The 20,385-nt window shown below is 40.9% G+C and overlaps 1 protein-coding gene across 1 annotated transcript in view; it reads left to right on the top strand.

Annotated features, from left to right (window-relative positions):
- Kntc1 (kinetochore associated 1) overlaps positions 1-20,385 on the top strand; it is a 69,537-nt gene that overhangs the window by 8,029 nt on the left and 41,123 nt on the right. Inside the window, exons 5-25 of the mRNA XM_013023064.1 lie at positions 1,783-1,860; positions 3,321-3,355; positions 3,568-3,678; positions 4,972-5,065; positions 5,499-5,551; positions 6,470-6,585; positions 7,239-7,293; positions 8,466-8,564; positions 9,003-9,046; positions 9,409-9,474; positions 9,823-9,898; positions 10,836-10,961; positions 11,044-11,133; positions 13,093-13,146; positions 14,013-14,074; positions 15,206-15,317; positions 16,594-16,737; positions 17,704-17,760; positions 17,852-17,953; positions 18,609-18,728; positions 18,823-18,966. Coding sequence (XP_012878518.1) covers positions 1,783-1,860; positions 3,321-3,355; positions 3,568-3,678; positions 4,972-5,065; positions 5,499-5,551; positions 6,470-6,585; positions 7,239-7,293; positions 8,466-8,564; positions 9,003-9,046; positions 9,409-9,474; positions 9,823-9,898; positions 10,836-10,961; positions 11,044-11,133; positions 13,093-13,146; positions 14,013-14,074; positions 15,206-15,317; positions 16,594-16,737; positions 17,704-17,760; positions 17,852-17,953; positions 18,609-18,728; positions 18,823-18,966 — 1,838 coding nt within the window. The remainder of the gene's footprint in view (positions 1-1,782; positions 1,861-3,320; positions 3,356-3,567; positions 3,679-4,971; positions 5,066-5,498; positions 5,552-6,469; positions 6,586-7,238; positions 7,294-8,465; positions 8,565-9,002; positions 9,047-9,408; positions 9,475-9,822; positions 9,899-10,835; positions 10,962-11,043; positions 11,134-13,092; positions 13,147-14,012; positions 14,075-15,205; positions 15,318-16,593; positions 16,738-17,703; positions 17,761-17,851; positions 17,954-18,608; positions 18,729-18,822; positions 18,967-20,385) is intronic.

The raw sequence follows: 20,385 nt of genomic DNA, 5'->3' as shown, positions 1-20,385 counted from the left end.
TGTGGTGCTGAGGAATCGAACCCAGGGTCTCATGCATGCAAGGCAAGCGCTCTACCACTGAGCCACCTTCCTAGCCCCTGGCTTTGAACCTTGATCCTCAGATCTCAGCCTCCTGAGTAGCTAGGATTACAGGCGTGAAACATCAGTGCCCTTCTTAACTATTTTTGGAATGGCTTCTGATGAAAATACAATCAAAAATTTATATTTATGCCAGACTCATCCCTGTTACCTTAACTACTCAGGAGGCTTATGTTCTTAACTTGGCTTTTCACTCAAAGCTAGTACTGTACCACTTGAGCCACACTTCTGCTTTTGTTTTTTTTGTTTTTTTTTTGTTTTTTTTTTGCTGGCTATTTGGAGATAGAAATGTAGCAGATTGGGCTGGGTTCCATTCCTCAGCATCACATAAACAGAAAAAGCCAGAAGTGGTGCTATGGTTCAAGTGGTAGAGTGCTAGCTTTGAACAAAAGAAGCTCAGGGACAGTGCCCAGGCCCTTGAGTTCAAGCCCCAGGACTGGCAAAAATAAATAAATAATTAAATATAGCAGATTTGTCTGCTTAGGCTAGTTTCAAAGTGAGATTCTCAGTCTCAGCCTCCTGTGTTGATAGTATTACAGGAGTGAGCCACCAGCACATGGTATCATACAGTTAATAGAAGAAACTTCTTTTTTTTTTTTTTTTTTTTGGGTCCGGTCATGGGGCCTGAACTCTGGGCCTGGGCACTGTCCCTCAGCTCTTCAGCTCAACGCTAGCACTCTACCCCTTTAAGCCACAGCGCCACTTCTGGCTTTTTTCTTTTTACTTATGTGGTGCTGAGGAATCGAACCCAGGGCCTCTAGCATGCAAGGCAGGTGCTCTACCACTGAGCCACCTTCCTAGCCCCTAGAAGAAACTTCTTTAGAGAGAAAGAGTTTGAGACAATGTCTTGCTATATAGCTCAGACTGGCCTCAAACTTTTTTTTTGTCTGTCGTGAGGCTTGAACTCTGGGTCTGGGCACTGTCCCTCAGCTCTTCAGCTCAGGGCTACTGCTCTGCCACTTGAGTCACAGTGCCACTTCTGGTTTTCTGGTGGTTTGTTTGAGATAAGTTTCACAGACTTTACTGCCTAGGCTGGCTTTGAACTGTGATCCTCAGATCTCAGCTTCCTGAGTAGCTAGGATTACAGATCTCAAATTTTTTTTTTATATGCCATTTCTGGGGCTTGAACTCAAGACTTGGCTGCAGTTCTTGAGTTTTAACAAAAATCAGAGTTGGGCAAAGCACCTGTGGCTCACACTTACCCTAGCTACTCAGGAGGCTGATCTGAGGATCATGATTCAAAGCCAGCCCAGACAGGAAAGTCTGTGAAATTCTAATCTACAATTAAGCACAAAAAAGAAAAAAGAAAGAAACTGTCTCATACATGTAATTCTAACTACTCAGGAGACACAGATCAGAAGCATGGTTTGAAGTCGGCCAGGGTGAAAAGTTAGCCAGATCCCATCCCAACAAACAAGATAGTCCTGGTGGTAAATGTCTATGATTCTAGTTAGTGGGAGGCATAGGTAGGAGGATAGGGTCTAAGAGTGGCCCAGGCCCTATCTGAAAACAGTGTAAAAGCAAAAAGTGCTAGAGGTTTGGCTCAAGTGGTAGAGTACTTGCCTAGCAAGTGAAAAGCCCTGTGTTAAAACCCTAGTACTGCCATAGAAATGAAAATGAAAAATGTTTAAGCTACAGATAATTTGTTTCCACTTTATATCTATACACCTTTTGGAGAAAATAATTTTGATTTTATTTTAATAGGTTCCTATTACATGCTGCTTCTTACAAACAATGGATTTTTTTATATTACAAATATTCAGCTTGAAAAAATCCAACAAGGTAAGTAATAGTATATAATAATAGTATTTATAATAGTATTTATAGCTGGGCGTGGTGGCTCATGCCTGTAATCCTAGCTACTCAGAAGGCTGAGATCTGAGGATCACGGTTCCAAGCCAGCCCAGGCAGAAACCAGCCCAGGCAGGAAAGTCCATGAGACTCTTATCTCCAATAAACCACTAGAAAACCGGAAGTAGCTTTGCAGCTCAAATGGTAGCATGCTCACCTTGAGCTGACTGAGGGACAGTGCCCAAGCCTAGAGTTCAAGCCCCACAACCAACAACAACAACAAAAAAGTATTAGTATTTTCTCATTAATTTACAGTATTATTCATTTTCTAGGTAAATTTTGAAATATTCAATGAATATTTTGATTTAATTATACTCTAGGTACTGAATATTCTTTTTTTTTTTTTTTTTTGTCCGTCGTGGGGCTTGAACTCTGGGCCTGGGCGCTGTCCCTCAGCTCTTCAGCTCAAGGCGAGTGCTCTACCACTTGAGCTACAGCGCCACTTCTGTTTTTCTGGTGGTTTATTGGAGATAGGAGTCTCACGGTCTCTCCTGCCCAGGCTGGCTTTGAACTGCGATCCTCAGATCTCAGCCTCCTGAGTAGCTAGGATTACAGGCGTGAGCCACCAGCGCCCGGCTGAATATTCTTTTTTTGTGTATGTGTATGAGGATCCTAGGAATTCAGGTCCTGGGTGCTCCCCTTAGCTCTGCCACTTTTGCCAAAGCTCTACTTCTGGCTTTTTGGTGGTTAACTGGAGATAAGAGTCTCATGGACTTTCCTATGAGGACTGGCTTTGAACCACAATCTCAGCCTCCTGAGTAATTACCATTACAGTCATGAACCACTGGCAGTTCGAAACAAGCTTTTTCAAAATGTATGCAAGACCTTTGATGGGTCCAGGGTATATGACATGATTTAAGATGCAGGGGCTGGGAAGGTGGCTCAGTGGTAGAGCGCTTGCCTTGCATGCATGAGGCCCTAAGTTTGATTCCTCAGCACCACATAGGCAGAAAAAACTGGAAGTGGTGCTGTGGCTCAAGTGGTAGAGGGCCTTGCTTGAGTTGAAGAGCTAAGGGACAGCGCCCAGGCTCAGAGTTGAGGCTCCACTACTGACAAAAAAAAGATTTAAGCTGCATTAATTTTCTGAAGATGGATTAAGAAGGAAGACAGGAGAAAGGGTTGTTCTATAACCACAAGTGGAGGATACTTGGTAAGTAGGACTTCATGCTTGACCCTCTTGGTAGGAAGAAACATGGCATATGTACATACAGTGAGGCACCGTGAGGTGTGGCTGTCAAGGGCCAAGCCAAAGAGCCAACACTAATTCTGACCTCCTCTTTGAACAAGCACGCATTCATTCAATTTGAACACAAAGGGGATGACTTGTATTATTTTTTTTAGTCTATATAAACCTAAATTCATTTAGTTTCCTTTCTTTTATTTTCATGCAGCAATTGAGAATGTAGACCTAGAAATAGCCAAAAAGGTAAGAAACCAAAGCTATCTTGTTCTCTTTAAACTTACATTTAGTAGTAAAAAATGTAGCTTCTGTGTACCGTTACTCTACTGGCTGATATTATAGGTGTTCATATGCCATTTTAATAACATCTCTGTTTAAAAACACAATTATGTCTAATTGAGTTGAACTGATTTTTGTGGGACTTAAATCTGTGTAAAACATTCTGGTTGTTTTTACAGTTACAAGGACAGATCAAATCCAGTTTTATTTCTACTGAAAATTATCACAGTCTTGGTTGTCTCAATCTTGTGGCTGGTGATTTGACAAGTGAAACTCCTGTGATAATTGGGGTAATTATCTCTATGAAATTTTATTTTATTTTTTTTGTGAGTTGAGGGCTTGAACTCAGGGCCTGGTTGCTTCCTGAGTCTCTCTGTGCTCAAGGCTAGTGGTCTCTACTACTTGAGCCACAGTGCCACTTCTGGTTTTTGAGTGGTTACTTGGAAATAAGACTCTCATGGAACCTTTTCTGCCTGAGCTGGCTTCAAACTTTGATCCTCAGATCTCAGCCTCCTGAGTAGTGAGAATTACAGGTGTGAGCCACCAGTGGCCAGCTTATTTGTGGTTATTTTGACAAAATTATTTTACTTTATTTATGCCAGTGCTGGGGCTTAAAAATCTCAAGGCAATTTTAGTACTCATGATTGGCACTCTACTACTTGAACCATGCATCCAGTCCTGCATTTTGCTGGATAATTGCAGATGAAGTCTTGCAGACTTTTCTGCCTGAAATGGCTTTCATCCACAACCCTAATATCTCAACTACCTTAGCTAGGATTGTAGACATAAGCCACTGCAACCTAGCTTTACCAGAGCATTAAAAAAAAAAACAAATTTACATTTGCTTCTGGAAGAGATCTTCAAGTTCATGTTTTTAGGCTGAGTTTCCTGAACATGCCTACTCTTCATTAAGTATTCATGTGATGACCAGGAACCATATAGTTTACTATTCTTTCCATTCTGAGCAGAAATAGCAACTGGAAGATAACAGCTGGCTCAAGCCTGACAGGATGGGAAATGTCTGTAACACCAGCTACTCAGGAGGCTGAGGCATGAGGAGCAAGAGTTTCAAGATAGCCCGGGCAGAGTTAGGGAGACCCTGCCTCAGAATAAAATAAAAAAGGGCTGGAGATAATACTCAGTAGTTAAGAGTACATGCCCGAAGCCCAGGGTCCAATTCCTACTACTAAGGGAGAAGTACTGTTTTGAGATTGAGATTGAATATGGAAACATATTTTGACAATAATATATACAGCTTACATTTTAGGTTGTTTTTTTTTTTTTTTTTTTTAATTGTCGTGGGGCTTGAACTCTGGGCCGGGCAATGTCCCTGCACTTTTCAGCTCAAGACAAGCACTCTACCACTTGAGTCACAGCAGCACTTCTGGTTTTCTAGTGGTTTATTGTAGATAAGAGTCTCATGGACTTTCCTGCCCGAGCTGGCTTTGAACCGTGATGCTCAGATCTCAGCCTCAGCTAGGATTACAGGTGTGAGCCAACAGCACCTAACTACATTTTAGTCTAAGGAAGATTCAGGTTTTAGATCCAAGTTTGTAATTGCCATACCATTTTCATTTTTCTAGGGAACTGGTAATTATGCACTTTCAAAATGGGAACCAGATTCTACTAAAAAAGAAATGACGGTTAAGAACCTAATTGATACAGAGATTATTAATGGTAAAAATAAGCCAACAAAACTACTTTTTTGTAATTATTATGGGGGTTGTAATTTGCATGTTCATGAACTTGGGCTAGCATATGGATTATTTATTTCATTCAATGTCAGTGCTGGGGCTTGAACCCATTATCTGGCAGTGGGTTAATTTTATTGTATCACTCTTTGAAACAAACTAGATTTGTTTGAAAATTGACCACATTTTACCTTTTGTGACATAATATGATTATTACTCCTCTTTTGGGGAGTTTTTACATTTTACTGGTCACCTTAAAAAAAAAAAGAAAAAATTTGAAAGAGGTAGGAATAGGTGAAAATGGAAGTTTTTAAATAAAATATAGTTTTGTCTTTCTGTAAATATTTTAGTCTGCAATTTAAATATGATTGTATATAATACTATCATAAAATTCTTTGACTTCTTATTTTCTGTTACAGGAGCAAAGAAGTTCCAGCTGATTGACAACCTACTTTTTGTGCTGGACACTGATGTATATTAATGTTTCTCTTTGAATTTTTTTTGTGTGTATGTGTGTGTGTATGTGATGCCAGAGATGGAACTTAGAGCTTCATACATGCTACTTAAGCACTCTGCCACTGAGAAACATCCTCACCCTGGTCATATATTTATTAATAAAAATATTGCAGGGCACTAGTGGCTCACACCTGTAATCTTTACTTACTCAGGAGACTGAGATCTGAGGATTGCAGTTAAAGCCAGGCTAGGCAGAAGTTTGTGAGACTTTTTTTTTTCTTTTTGGTTGTGGAGCCTGAACTCTGGGCCTGGGCACTGTCCCTCAGCTCTTCAGCTCAAGGCTAGTGCTCTACCACTTGAGCCACAGCTCTTTTTCTGCTTATGTGGTGCTGAGGAATTGAACCCAGGGCCTCATGCATGCAAGGCAAGCACTTTACCACTGAGCCACTTTCCCAGCCCATTGTGAGACTTTTATCTCAAGTGGTAGTGATAGAGCATCAGCTTTGGAAAATAGAGCTATAGGACAGCACCTAGGCCCTGAGGTAAAACTCTAGTACTAGGACACACATACAAATGTTATAAAACTTACAGAGATGGATGTTAGAGATAAGGATGTTAGCTGAGTGGGTCACCATTTTGTGTACTATGCTCTTTCATTGTGTTATTAGATACAAATTCATGATCTTGGGCTGGGAAGGTGGCTCAGTGGTAGAGTGCTTACCTTGCATGCAGGAAGCCCTGGGTTTGATTCCTCAGCATCACATAAGCAGAAAAAGCAGGAAATGGCACTGTGGCTCAAATGGTAGAGTGCTAGCCTTGAGCTGAAGAGCTAAGGGACAGTACCCAGGCCCAGAGTTCAAGTCCCACAACTGACAAAAAATTATAATAATAAATTCATGATCTTTAAGACATAGGTGAGATGTTTCTTTTGCAGAATGTGCTGAGTTTATGGGACGTTTATACTCTCACACTCATATGGAATTGGCCCTCCATTTGTGTAGAGGAATTTCTCCTTACCACTGAAGCAGATTCTCCTTCCTCAGTTGCCTGGTAGGTTATAACTTTGGCCCAAAATAATTTCCTTGTCTTTTAGCATCAGTGTTCTTGTCTGTTTTGTTTAGATCATTTATTATATACACTGAAACAGTCTAACAGAATTAGGACAGACTCATTGTTTGCTTGTTTCCATTGGAAACAAATAGTCAGTATGATCCTCCATTGTGTTAAAACAGAGTATCAGTTTTGGCTGTGAACATGGACAAATAGAATCTAGTGATTTGGGCTTGATGTGGTGGCTCTTATGCCTGTAATCCCATGTCTTTGAGCTGTGAAAAAAGAATTGTGGTTTGAGGCCAGTTTTGAGACTATCTCAGAGAATAAGTTGAGTATGGCAATTCACATCTGTAATCCTAACTACTCAGGAGGCATAGGTAGGAGGATTTTAGTCTAAAGCTGACCTTAGGCAAAAGTGAGACATTATCTGAAAAATAACTAAAGCAAAAATGGATCGCGGCATAGTTTAAGGTACGGCATCTACCTAACAAATGCTAGGTCCTGAATTTAAACCCTAGTACCACCAAAAGATAAAAAAAGGTATTTTTTGAATCTATCTTAAAACTTAAACAGGAATTATATCTCTTTCACTTAGCTTTTATTTGGTTGCAAGTTTGTTTGATTTACTTGTAGTTTCTTTTCTCTTTTAGGCAAGGAATTACAAACCTGAAATTAGTAGCCCTGACGACTACAACTAATAAGAAGGTATTGGAAATTTTTGCTTCTGCCTCTCCATATCATCATGTATTAGAAATAGCATTTAATGAGATAGAAATTGAATCTAAGTAGTATTCATAGCACATTAGCTATTAGTTCACACAGACACTTAACAAATTGGAATTAATACTGCAGAACTCTATTCCTTTTTTTTTTTTTGTCAGTTGTGGGGCTGGAACTCTGGGACGGGGTACTGTCCCTGAGCCCTTCAGCTCAAGGCTACCGCTCTACCACCTGAGCCACAGAGCCACTTCCGGTTTTCTGAATGGTTTATTGGAGATAGGAGTCTCACGGACTTTCTTGCCCAGGCTGGTTTTGAACCACGATCCTCAGATCTCAGTCTCCTGAGTAGCTAAGATTACAGGGGTGAGCTATCGTAGCCCAGCTTTCCATTCCATTTTAAAAGAATGAATACGAAATGTGGTTCCACATTTTAAACAGCATTTTATATATTTAGTATAAATGTATTTCTTTTTAAAAGTGCTTGTTAGAGCCAGTTGCCATGGTACATGTCTATCATCCCAGTTCTGCAGTAGTATAGGCAGGGGGATCATGAGTTTGAGGTCTGTAGAGGTTAGATAAAAGAGTTCAAGGCCAGTGTGGGCTATAGCGAGATACTTTGTCTCAAAAGACCAAGGGCTTATGATATAGCTCAGTGGTAGTACATTTGTCCTAGGTTCAATCCCCAGCATTAGAGAATGGGGAAGAAGTGTTAATTATAGTGATTTTTAAAATTTCTGGACAGGAATTATGATCACCTCAATACAAACAGTTAACTTAGGCACATGAATTTTCATTGGACAGATATAGAAGGTAGAATAAAATGACTTTATATGTAACATTTAAATAACAGTAACAAGAATATTTATTTGTAAAGGGTTTTTTTGCATTTAGTGTTTTTTGTATATTTTTTTACTGTAAAGATACTGTACAGAGGGGTTACAGTTACATGAACAAACTAATGAGTACATTTCCTATCCAGCATTGTTACTTCCTCCTTTGCTTTTCCCCCACCATCCCTTCCCTCCCCACATCCCCAACTCCTCTCTCCCCCCTGTATTTAGTATTATAACAAATGTTTTAATATTTCAATTTGAACTCCTGTTCCATGCTTGTGGTTTATAGTGACACTAAATTAATTGCTTTTTTGTTTCTCTTAGATGAAAAACCTGATGGTTTATTCATTACCTACAATGGAAATACTATATTCTTTGGAAGTATCTAGTGTTTCCTCTTTGGTTCAGACAGGAATTAGCACAGTAAGTTTATGACTATTTTAAACTACTTTTTAATAAGAAATGTTTTTTCGTTAAATTATTGTTTTAGAGGGATAAAACTGTTTTTAAAAGCTTAAGAGTCAGCAAAGCATGACTGGAACTTACTAGATTACCCAGATTGATTTTATGTGTATACCTCTGTGTATTTATTTTCTACTATTAAGTAGTTGTGCAGAGAGGTTACAGTTCTATAATTCCCCTTTTTTTCTTCTGTTTCTCCATTTCTAAAGACACATTTTCTCCTTTGAACTAGTAAGTAATCTGTATGGTGTTACTTCAAGACCATGAGAAAATCCTTTTTCTCAACAGTTCTCCCCCCCTTTATGAGTAATTGTTGTGTGAACCATTTGTTATTCTAGTAGTTATAGAATGTACTGCTTTTATATTTGAATTTTAGTCATAATTTTGTTACTATTATAGGATACTATATACCTTCTGGAAGGAATATTCAACAGTGATCCAAAGTAGGTCATGCTTTTATTTTGTTTGTTTTAATCAGATAAGTTGTAAATAAGAATTAAGTTAAGATTGATTTGTTAAGTCGGGCACGAGTGGGTGGCTCACACCTGTAGTTCCAGCTACTTGGGAGTCTGAGATCTGAGGAATAAGATTCAAAGCTCTCCTGGGCAGAAAAGTTCCTGTGAGACTCTATCTCCAATTAATCACTCAGAATCCAGAAGAGGAGCAGTGGCTGTAAGTGGTAGAGTGCTAACCTTAAGGAAAAGAGCTCAGGAACAGTACCCAGGCCCTGAGTTCAAGCCCCATGACTAACAACAACCAAAATCACCTCATTTACAATGACACATAAAATTTTGTCTTTTTCCAGCATGCCTGAAGATTCTGTGTGTGTCTTGGTAGTCAGGTATCTTACGGAAGCTTTACCAGAAAACAGGTAACATTACATTTTTTTTTTTTTTTTTGGTTGGTCGTGGGGCTTGAACTCTGGGCTTGGGTGCTATCCCTCAACTCTTCAGCTGAAGGCGAGCACTCTACCACTTGAGCCACAGCGCCACTTCTGGTTTTCTGTGGTTTTATTGAAGATAAGAGTCTCACGGACTTTCCTGCCCGGGCTGGCTTTGAACCACGATCCTCAGATCTCAGCCTCCTGAGAAGCTAGGATTATAGGCATGAGCCACCGGCGCCTGGCACATTACACTTTTTTTGTGCCTTGCTCCTTGGTGAAAATCTCATATTCCCTGATTACCAACCATTTGACAAAATTTCTTTTCCAACATGTTAGATTGAGTCGGTTACTGCACAAGCACCGATTTGCAGAAGCGGAGAGCTTTGCCATTCAGTTTGGACTGGATGTTGAGGTGAGCATTCATGCACTCACTTTCTTACTAAACAGGCATTTCTTGGTGTCCTAAAGGCTGAGGAAACATAAGTAGGTCTGTTGAAAATTTGGTGTGATCAGGTTTGTAATGAAGACATGGCTGAAGCAGAATAAGAATTCAAAGAAAAGAGTGAGGCAGAGTGAAAGAAGCAAAAAGTCGGAAAACCATGAAAGAAATGAGGGGAATGAGTGGAGAAACAGTAGAAAAAATCCTTTGATGTCTTGTTTTGAGGCAGGGTCTTACTCCTTAGCTCAGGATGGTCTTGAACCTCTGATCCTCCTATCTCAGCTTCCTGAGTGCTGGAATTATCGGTACATACCACAATGCCCAGCTAGAAATTTCTTCTTCTTTTTTTTTTTTTTTTGCCGGTCGTGGAGCTTGAACACTGGGCCTGGGTGCTGTCCCTCAGCTCTTCAGCTCAAGGCTAGCGCTCTACCATTTGAGCCACAGTGCCACTTCCAGGTTTTTCTGTGTATGTGGTGCTGAGGAATTAAACCCAGGGCCTCATGCATGCAAGGCAAGCATTCTACCACTGAGCCACCTTCCCAGCCCTAGAAATTTCTTCTTTTTAAAGGCTAACTAGAATTCTATTATATATTTAATACTATACCTTGTATATCCATTTATGGACAGGACAGTTTGCTCTTTTAATAAAATTCATATAAAACTTTGTACACAGCTTGACACATCTAGTAAGAACTCAGAAATGGTTTTTGTGATTCCTAGTCATCTAGATTACCTTCCAGATACTTTCTAAAAAGAGAAGAAAGAAAACAAACCAAGCCTTATTCCTGAATGACCTGAGGATTCACCTTTTGTTCATAGTAGCTTGTCCTATACAAATTGCTGCAAAAATAAGATATTCTCAGCCATTATCCTACTTCAAGTCACTTGATTTGTCATGTTTCTTTTACAGCTTGTTTACAAGGTAAAATCCAATGATATATTGGAGAAACTGGCTTTGATTTCTGTGGATACCAGTGAGCAGACCAAATGGCAGCAGCTTGTGGATAAGGCCAAGGAAAATCTACATAAAATCCAGGTGTGTTTCCTACCCATTAAGTATTCAGGATCGATGTGCTGGTCCATATCAAGTTGCCTCACTGTCTGCATTTGTGAGACAGGATGATGAATTTGTGGTCAATTACTGCCTGAAGGCCCAGTGGGTAACTTACGAAACAACCCAGGAAATGCTTAATTATGCCAAAACCAGGGTGAGTTGGTTTGTTTTCTTTCTTCTCTTTTTAGAAAAAAAATTTACTTTTATTTCTCATAATTCTCTCACCTCAAATACCCTCAAATACTTTTTATTTTTTCCTTGCCAGTTTTGGGGCTTGAAATCAGGGCCTGGGTACTGTCCCTGAGTTTTTTGCTTAAGGCTAGCTCGCTACCACTTGAGCCACAGCACTACTTCTGGCTTTTTCTGTTTATGTGATGTTGAGGAATTGAACCCAAAGCTTCATACATGCTGGGCAAGCATTCTACCACTATCCAAACCAAATACTTTTTTTTTAACTTTGATTTTATTTATTTTTTGTTTGTTTGTCTCAGTACTGGAGCTTGAACTCAGGACTAGGGCAAGGTCCCTTGGGTTTTTTTTTCCTCAAGGCTAGTGCTTTGCCATTTGAGATATAACTCTGCTTCTAGCTTTTTGGTGGCTAATTGGGGATGAATGTCTCATGGACTTTCCTTTCCAAGTTGACTTTAAACCATGATTCACAGATCCTGAGTTGCTAAGATTACAGGGCTTGAGCACTGGTACCTGGCCAGTTTTCTTTTTTATATAGCTCATTGAAATTTTTCTTTTCTTATTTGCTTGTTTTTCTATTTTTGTGTTTTTTGTTGTATTTTGTTTTCTTTTTACAGTGCAGTGGTTTGGACTCAGGGTGTCATGCTTGCTAGCCAGCTTCAACTCAGGACCAAGCGCTGTTCCTAAACTCTTTTGCTCAAGGAAAGCTCTCTACCACTTAAGCCACAGTGTCACTTCCAGTTTTCTGGTGGTTAATTGGAGATAAGAGCATCATGGGGACTTTTCTGCCCAGGCTGGCTTCCAACTGTAATCCTTAAATGTGTGTCTCCTGAGTAGCTAGGATTATAGGTGTGAGACTGGCGCCCAGCTCTTTCCCATAATGTTTACTGTTGTAAATAATGCCAGTTACGGTGAGTTGTTCCCCTCAATTGCCTGTGAGTATAATTTGTAGTTATATTTCTTGAGATCAGGAATTGACATAGTAGGCTGTGATGACCAGTTTTCATATATGCTTCCCCCCCTCCCCCCCTCATAGTCCTGAACTCTGGGCCTGGACACTGTCCCTCAGCTCTTCAGCTCAAGGCTAGTGCTCTACCACTTGAGCCACAGAGCCACTTCTGGTTTTTTTTGTTTATGTGGTGCTGAGGAATCGAACCCAGGGTCTTGTGCATGTGAGGCAAGCACTTTACCACTGAGCACCTTCCCAGCCCTGGTTGTTTTTTTTTTTGTTGTTTGTTTGTTTTTAAAAGCATGATTCTGCCGGGCGCTGGTGGCTCACGCCTGTAATCCTAGCTACTCAGGAGGCTGAGATCTGAGGATCGCGGTTCAAAGCCAGCCCAGGCAGGAAAGACCATGAGACTCCTATCTCCAATAAACCACCAGAAAACCGGAAGTGGCGCTGTAGCTCAAGTGGTAGAGCACTCGCCTTGAGCTGAAGAGCTGAGGGACAGCGCCCAGGCCCAGAGTTCAAGCCCCACGACCGACAAAAAAAATAAAATAAAATAAAAATAAATAAAAGCATGATTCCTTTTTTATATCATGGCATATATCTTTCAGATTTTGTTCATTTCAAACATAAATTCAGTTTATTATAGAAGGTAATGTTTTCTAGCAATGGTACACAGAAACTTGTCCTCTTATATAAAAAGCCTAATAGGGGCTGGGAAGATGGCTCAGTGGTAGAGCGCTTGCCTTTCATGCATGAGGCCCTGGGTTCGATTCCTCAGCACCACATAATCAGAAAAAGCTGAAAGTGGGGCTGTGGCTCAGGTTGGTCTCAGCGCTGGTCTACAGCTGAAGAGTTGGGAGACAGCGCCCAGGCCCGGAGTTCAGGCCCCACAACTGACAAAAAAAAAAAGCCTAACAGCAGATATTCTCTCTGTGTGTTTTTTTATTGTTTTTCTTTTTTACTGTGCATTCTTAGCTTTTGAAGAAAGAAGATAAGACTGCTCCAGCCTATTCCGATGGTTTGATAGAGGTAACAACATTAGATTGAAAGATTAATCAGGGGATAAAGGTATGCCAATGTTTTTCCTTTCAAAATAGGTTTATAATCCTTCAAGAGCAAGATGCCATAGGTATATATTTCTTCCAAAGTAAGTTACCATTTTAATACTTCACTTTCTGTATTATCAGAATAGGGCTATTAATATTTACCTTACACTGTTGTTTTGAGGTAGAGAAGATAATTTCTATAAATCACTTTGCATAGTACTTAATACCTGATTAGGCACTTGAGAAAATATAAACTGGCGATATTTATGATGGTGTATATACATAGTGCAGGCATATGAGCATGTAAATTCTCAACGTAAGTGTTAAGTACAATCCAGCTACGTTTTTCCCAGATGGGCACTGGTAGTGCATGGGGACATTGATTTTAATTGATGTATTTAATTAATTATTTATCCCTTTCTAGTTAATGTGAATGGAATGTTTTTATTATTCTATTTTATTATTCTATTATTCTCAGTGTGTGTGTCAAAGGTAGTTGTGTTGATGGGAATTGATCTATATGAACATGTGTATAAGACTTCTGAAATAGGGCTAGGAAGGTGGCTCAGTGGTAGAGCGCTTGCCTTGCATGCATGAGGCCCTGGGTTCGATTGCTCAGCACCACATAAGAAAAAAGCTGGAAGTGGCGCTGTGGCTCAAGTGGTAGCGTGCTAGCCTTGAGCTGAAGAGCTGAGGGACAGTGCCCAGGCCCAGAGTTCAGGCCCCACGACTGGACCAAAAAAAAAAAAAGACTTATGAAATAGAATTACTCCAATTTGGGGTTTTATTTTAATTTTTAATACTATTGCATACAATATTTAGATTGCCAATTCTTTTTTGTCGTTATAGGTGCTAAGGGCTCATGCAAAATTGACTACTTTTTATGGGGCATTTGGTCCAGACAAATTCAGGTATTGTATGCGGGGTCTGGTCGTGGGGCCTGAACTCTGGGCCTGGGTGCTGTCCCTCAGCTCTTCAGCTCAAGGCGAGTGCTCTACCACTTGAGCTACAGCACCACTTCCGGTTTTCTGGTGGTTTATTGGAGATAGGAGTCTCACGGTCTCTCCTGCCCGGGCTGGCTTTGAATCGAGATCCTCAGATCTCAGTCTCCTGAGTAGCTAGGATTACAGGCGTGAGCCGCCAGCACCCGGCATTTTACCAATATCTTGATGTGGTGATATGAGCCTGTCATTCTAGCTTTCTAGATCCCAGCTCAGATTCATGACTAAGCTAGAAGCTAGATCCTACCTCCCATATAACCAGTACAAAAAGGGGCTGGAGGTATCATTTATGAATAAAATTTCTGGTACTGAGTCTTGCATTCAAAGTCTTATGTTCTTTTTTTTTTTTTTTTACAAAATCAAAAGGTGATTTTTTTATTAGAACTTATGTTCTTGCTTAGCTTTTTCTACTCAAGACTGGTGCTCTACTGCTTGAACCACATCTCTGCTTCTGGCTGGTTAATTGGAAATAAGAGTCTTCCACATTTTTCTGCTTGGAAAGATTTTAAACCTTAATTCTGAGAACTGTCTCCTGAGTAGCTAGGATTACAGGCATGAGCCACTGGCACCCAGTTGTTTTTAACTTACTTTGTAACCAGGATGACTACAAACTTAGAATTTTCCTACTTCAGCTTGTTCGCAAGTGCTGAGATTACAGCATGTTCTACCATACTGATCATATTGTTTTGTGTTTTTATGTTATGACAAAAAGAACTATTTGAAATATATTATTATACCCACTTGGAAGGTATAGTATTTCTTCTTTTTTTGTAAGTTGTAAGGCTTGAAGTTAGGTCTGGGCGCTGTCCCTGAGCCCTCTCTGCTCAAGGGTAGCACTCTATCACTTTTAGCCAGAGCACTACTTCTGGTTTTCTGGTAGTTAATTGGAGATAAGAATTTCATGGATTTTCCTGCCCAGGCTTGCTTTGAATCACAATCCTCAAATCTCAGTCTCCTGAGTAATTAGTATTATAGGCATGAGCCAGTGACCAGCTTAGAATGTATAGTTTTACTATTTCCTTCCTTTGATTTCCCCTGCAGCGGTAGTTCTTGGATCGAATTCCTGAATAATGAAGATGATCTTAAAGATATCTTTTTGCAGCTAAAAGAAGGAAACATTATGTGTGCTCAGTATCTTTGGCTTCGACATCAGGTAATTCAACTTTGTACTTTATTCTTTATTTTTTTTTGGGGGGGGTGGCTAGTCCTAAGGCTTGAACTCAGGGCCTAAGCACTGTCCCTAAGCTTCTTTTGCTCAAGGCTAGCATTCTACCACTTGAGCCACAGTACCATTTCCGGCTTTTTCCGTTTATGTGGTACTGAGGAATTGAACCCAGGGCTTCATGCATGCTAGACAAGCACTTTACTACTGAGCCACATTCCCAACTGATTTTTGAGTGGCTAATTGGGGATAAGAGTATCCTGTGGGAGCTGGGAAGGTGGCTCAGTGGTAGAGCACTTGCCTTGCATACATGAGGCCCTGGGTTTGATTCCTCAGCATCACATAAGAAAAAAGCCAGAAGTGGCGCTGTGGGTCAAGTGGTAGAGCGCTAGCCTTGAGCTGAAGAGCTGAGGGATAGCACCCAGGCCAAGAGTTCAGGCCCCATGACCAGACCCCCCCCCCAAAAAAAAAAAAAATATATATATATATATATATCGTGGACTTTTCTGCCCAGGCTGGCTTTGAACCATGATCCTTAGAACTCAGCCTCCTGGGGCTGGGAAGGTGGCTCAGTGGTAGAGCGCTTGCCTTGCATGCCTGAGGCCCTGGGTTCGATTCCACAGTACCTCATAAGCAAAAAGAAAAAAAAGCCGGAAATGGCGCTATGGCTCAAGTGGTAGAGTGCTAGCCTTGAGCTGAAGAGCTGAGGGATAGCGCCCAGGCCCAGAGTTCAGACCGGACCCCAAAAAAAAAAAAGAACTCAGCCTCCTGAGTAGCTAGGATTACAGGTATAAGCCACCAATGCCCAGCTAAGATCTCGTCTCTTAAATACATACATACATACATACATACATACATACATATGTACATACAATTGTACAAACATACTAAGTAAGTAAAATTGTTCATACAGATTTCCCTTACTCTTGGCTGATACTGACATAAAACATTAGGTCCAAAAAATATCTTGGTATTATTCTGCTAATGGATGTATACACTGCTGATTAATGTATATGTTAGCACCCCCAGTTTTATTTTCCTTAGACCTGCCAGTTCCCATGATATATAATTTATTATTTGTTATTCATGATTAGCTATTTCATGGAATTATAGCCTCCAACTCGACTTGTTTGTGTAGAGTTAATCATCTTTTGCAAGCATTGTTAAGAGAAGACAACCTCTGAATATAACACATCTTTGTCTTTGGGGAGACCGTTGGATTACATTGGTTAGTTAAGCCTTAATTTTTGTATTTTGTAAAATTTAGGCAAACTTTGAAAGCAGGTTTGATGTGAAGACCCTTGAGAATTTGCTCAACTCAATTTCTACACCAGTCTGTCTGCAGAGACTTTGTCCATGGCTTAAAAATGATGTGATTCCGTTTGTGAGAAGGACGGTGCCTGAAGGACAGGTGAGTTATTACCCATGCCCTCTTTTTTTTTGGGGGGGGGGGTCCGGTTGTGGAGCCTGAACTCTGGGCCTGGGCACTGTCTCTCAGCTCAAGGCTAGCGCTCTACCAGTTGAGCCACAACGCCACTTCCGGATTTTTTTTTCTGCTTATGTGGTGCTGAGGAATCGAACCCAAGGCCTCAAGTATGCAAGGCAAGCACTCTACCACTGAGCCACCTTCCCAGCCCCCATGCCCTCTTTTTTATATTACTTCATTGATGGTGATATCATGCTAATATAATTTAGTTCTTTTTCTCTTTCCTTTTTTTTTTTTTTTTTTGTCCTCTGGGCCTAGGTGTTGTCCCTGAGCTTCTTTTGCTCAAGGCTATCGTTCTACCATTTGAGGCACAGCACCCCTTCTGGCTCTTTCTGAGTAGTTTATTGGAGATAAGAGTCTTATGGACTTTCCTGCCCAGGCTAGCTTCAATCCTCAGTTCTCAGCATCCTGACAGCTAGTACGACACGCGTGAGCCACCAGTGCCTGGCTTCACTCAGTCCTTTCGTGTTTCCTTTAAAAGATGTAGAGCTGGGCTGGGAAGGTGGCTCAGTGGTAGAGCTCTTGCCTTGCATGCATGAGGCCCTGGGTTCGATTCCTCAGCATCACAGAAGCAGAAAAAAAAAAGCCGGAAGTGGCACTGTGGCTCAAGTGGTAGACTGCTAGCCTTGAGCTGGAGAGCTGAGGGACAGCACCCAGGCCCAGAGTTCAGGCCCACGACTGGACCTAAAAAAAAAAAAAAAAAAAAAGATCTAGAGCTTAGCTAGCATTTGTGAGGCCCTAAATTTTCCCTGTGTGCTACTATAAATAGATTTTTAATATTATATTATTAAGGTAAATAAATGGGTCTTTTTAAAAAGATCTAAGAGTTTTTAAAATTAAAATTTCAGTAACTATTAATAATTATGTTTTAAAATAATATCTCTGTTTCAGAAAATACTTGCAAAATGGCTGGAGCAGGCAGCCAGGAACCTTGAATTGACTGATAAGGTACCGCCAGTCTAATTTCACATGAAAAAGACATTTTACCTCCTCTCAACAGCATCAAACTGTTCTTAATGATTCATAATATTTTTTAAAGGCAAACTGGCCGGAAAATGGACTGCAGCTGGCCGAAGTATTTTTCACAGCAGAAAACACAGATAAGCTGGGCTTGACTTCCTCTTGGCATTGGATTTCCCTGGTATGATTCAAAACCAGACCTTTGGCGTGGACATGGAATGTTCTTGTTGGACATTTTGTCTCCATATCTAAGGAGAGATGTATTGGGATATATCTACATACGTTTCCTATTATATCTCTCTCCCTTTTATTTTTTTCCTTTCAAAATCCAAAAGAAAGAGAATTTCCTTTGTTCCTTTCCTTTTTTTTTTTTTGTCAGTCATGGGGCTTGAACTCTGGGCCTGGGCGCTGTCCCTCAGCTCTTCAGCTCCAGGCGAGCTCACTACCACTTGAGCTATAGCACCACTTCCAGTTTTCTGGTGGTTTATTGGAGATAAACCACCAGACCCCCACCAAAAAAAAAAATCCTATTTTTCACATATAATGTTAGGAAGTATTTTCTTTGTATATCTGGTTGTGATCTGTATCGGTAGATAGGTGTTGATGAAGATCTAAACAAGATTTATGCACAAACACATATTTGGATTCTGAAAAAAACAAACTTTTGGGTTCCAATTTATGTTCATTTATAGTAGGTAAGCCTCAAGCATAATTCCAAGGTATAATTTTCCTCTTATGTATAGTCATTATCATTCCTTTCTTTCCTTGAAATAAGTTTGACTCTGTTCCCTTCTCACGCTTCTATTTTATATCCTTAACCACCACTTTTGTCTTAGAAAGATTACCAGAACACGGAGGAAGTATGTCAGTTACAGACTTTGGTAAAAAGCTTGAGAGAGCTGATCACACTGCATAGGAAATACAACTGTAAATTGGCCCTGTCTGATTTTGAGAAGGTAAAACTCCACTCACAAGCGTTAGTTTGTTTATTATATTTAGGTATACCTAGAATCTGCATTTATATTTTTTTACTTGTCATCCCTTATCCAGGAAAATGCAACCACCATAGTGTTCCGAATGTTTGATAGAGTGTTGGCTCCACAGCTCATTCCCTCTGTTCTGGAGAAGTCCATCCGGGTTTACATGAGAGAGCATGACCTACAGGAGGAGGAGCTTCTCTTGCTCTACATTGAGGTGATGTTTCCTTTAGATCCAGCCTATTTCTCAGATTCACATAGCCTGTCATTGTATATACTGTTTCAGTCTTTAACGAGTATTATGCTTTGAGCCCTTCTTTTATTGAATAAGAGCATGGGTTAAATTAGGTGGCTAAATACCTACAATCTTAGTGACTTGAGAGGCTGAAATAGGATTACAGTTTGAAGTCAGCCTTATAGACAAATGGTATTTGTTCATCCTTGTATCCTAACTACCCAGGAAGATGAGAGCTGGAGCATTTCTGTGGGCAAGAAAATCCCAAGACTCCATTTCTAAATACCTAACCAAACATTGGGCTGGAATTGTGTTCAAGCACAGCCTTGAGTTCAAACTATGATTACAGAGAAAAGATAAAAACAGCCAGGCCAGGTGCTGGTGGCTCACGCCTGTAATCCTAGCTACTCTGGAGGCTGAGATCTGAGGATCTCGGTTCAAAGCCAGCCCGGGCAGGAGAGACCATGAGACTCCTAGCTCCAATAAACCACCAGAAAACCGGAAGTGGCGCTGTAGCTCAAGTGGTAGAGCGCTCGCCTTGAGCTGAAGAGCTGAGGGACAGCGCCCAGGCCCAGAGTTCAAGCCCCACGACCAACAAAAAAAAATAAAAATAAAAACAGCCAGGTGCTGGTGGCTTTTATTGGTAAATCCCCAGTAATCAGGAGGCTGAGATCTGAGGATTGTGGTTCAAAGCCAACCTGGGCAGAAAAGTCTATAAGAGGGAGGGAAGAAGGAAGGAAAGAAGAAAAAGAAAAATTGAGGAAAGGAAAGAAAGAAAATAGATTAGTTCCATCTCTTTTTTTTTTGGGGGGGGGGTCCGGTTGTGGGTCCTGAACTCTGGTCCTGGGCTCTGTCCCTCAGCTCTTCAGCTCAAGGCTAGTGCTCTACCACTTGAGCCACAGGGCCACTTCCGGCTTTTTTCTTTTTGCTTATGTGGTTCTGCGGAATCGAGCCCAGGGCCTCATGCATCCAAGGCAAGCGCTCTACCACTGAGCCACCTTCCCAGCCCCAAAAAATTTCTGATTTTTTTTTTTGGGGGGGGGGGTCAGTCATGGGGCCTGAACTCTGGTCCTGGACTCTGTCCTTCAGCTCTTCAGCTCAAGGCTAACGCTCTACCAGTTGAACCATGGCACAACTTGTGGCTTTTTCTGCTTATGTGGTGCTGAGGAAATGAACCCAGGGCCTTGTGCATGCAAGGCAAGCACTCTACCAGTGAGCCACCTTCCCAGCCCCTTTTCCATCTTTGATAGACTAAAGACCTCTGAGCTTCTAGGAAGGCTGAGGTAGGATGATCACTTGAGCCCACAAATTAAGATAAACCTGGGCAGTAGCATGATGGGCGCTGGTGGCTCACACCTGTAAATCTAGCTACTCAGTAGGCTGAGATCTGAGGATCATGAT

This window comes from Dipodomys ordii, unplaced genomic scaffold, assembly GCF_000151885.1.
Source record: "Dipodomys ordii isolate 6190 unplaced genomic scaffold, Dord_2.0 Scaffold66, whole genome shotgun sequence".
NCBI classification, from domain to species: domain Eukaryota; kingdom Metazoa; phylum Chordata; class Mammalia; order Rodentia; family Heteromyidae; genus Dipodomys; species Dipodomys ordii.
Note: the sequence above shows the minus strand (reverse complement) of the source record. Positions and strands in the feature narration are given on the sequence as shown.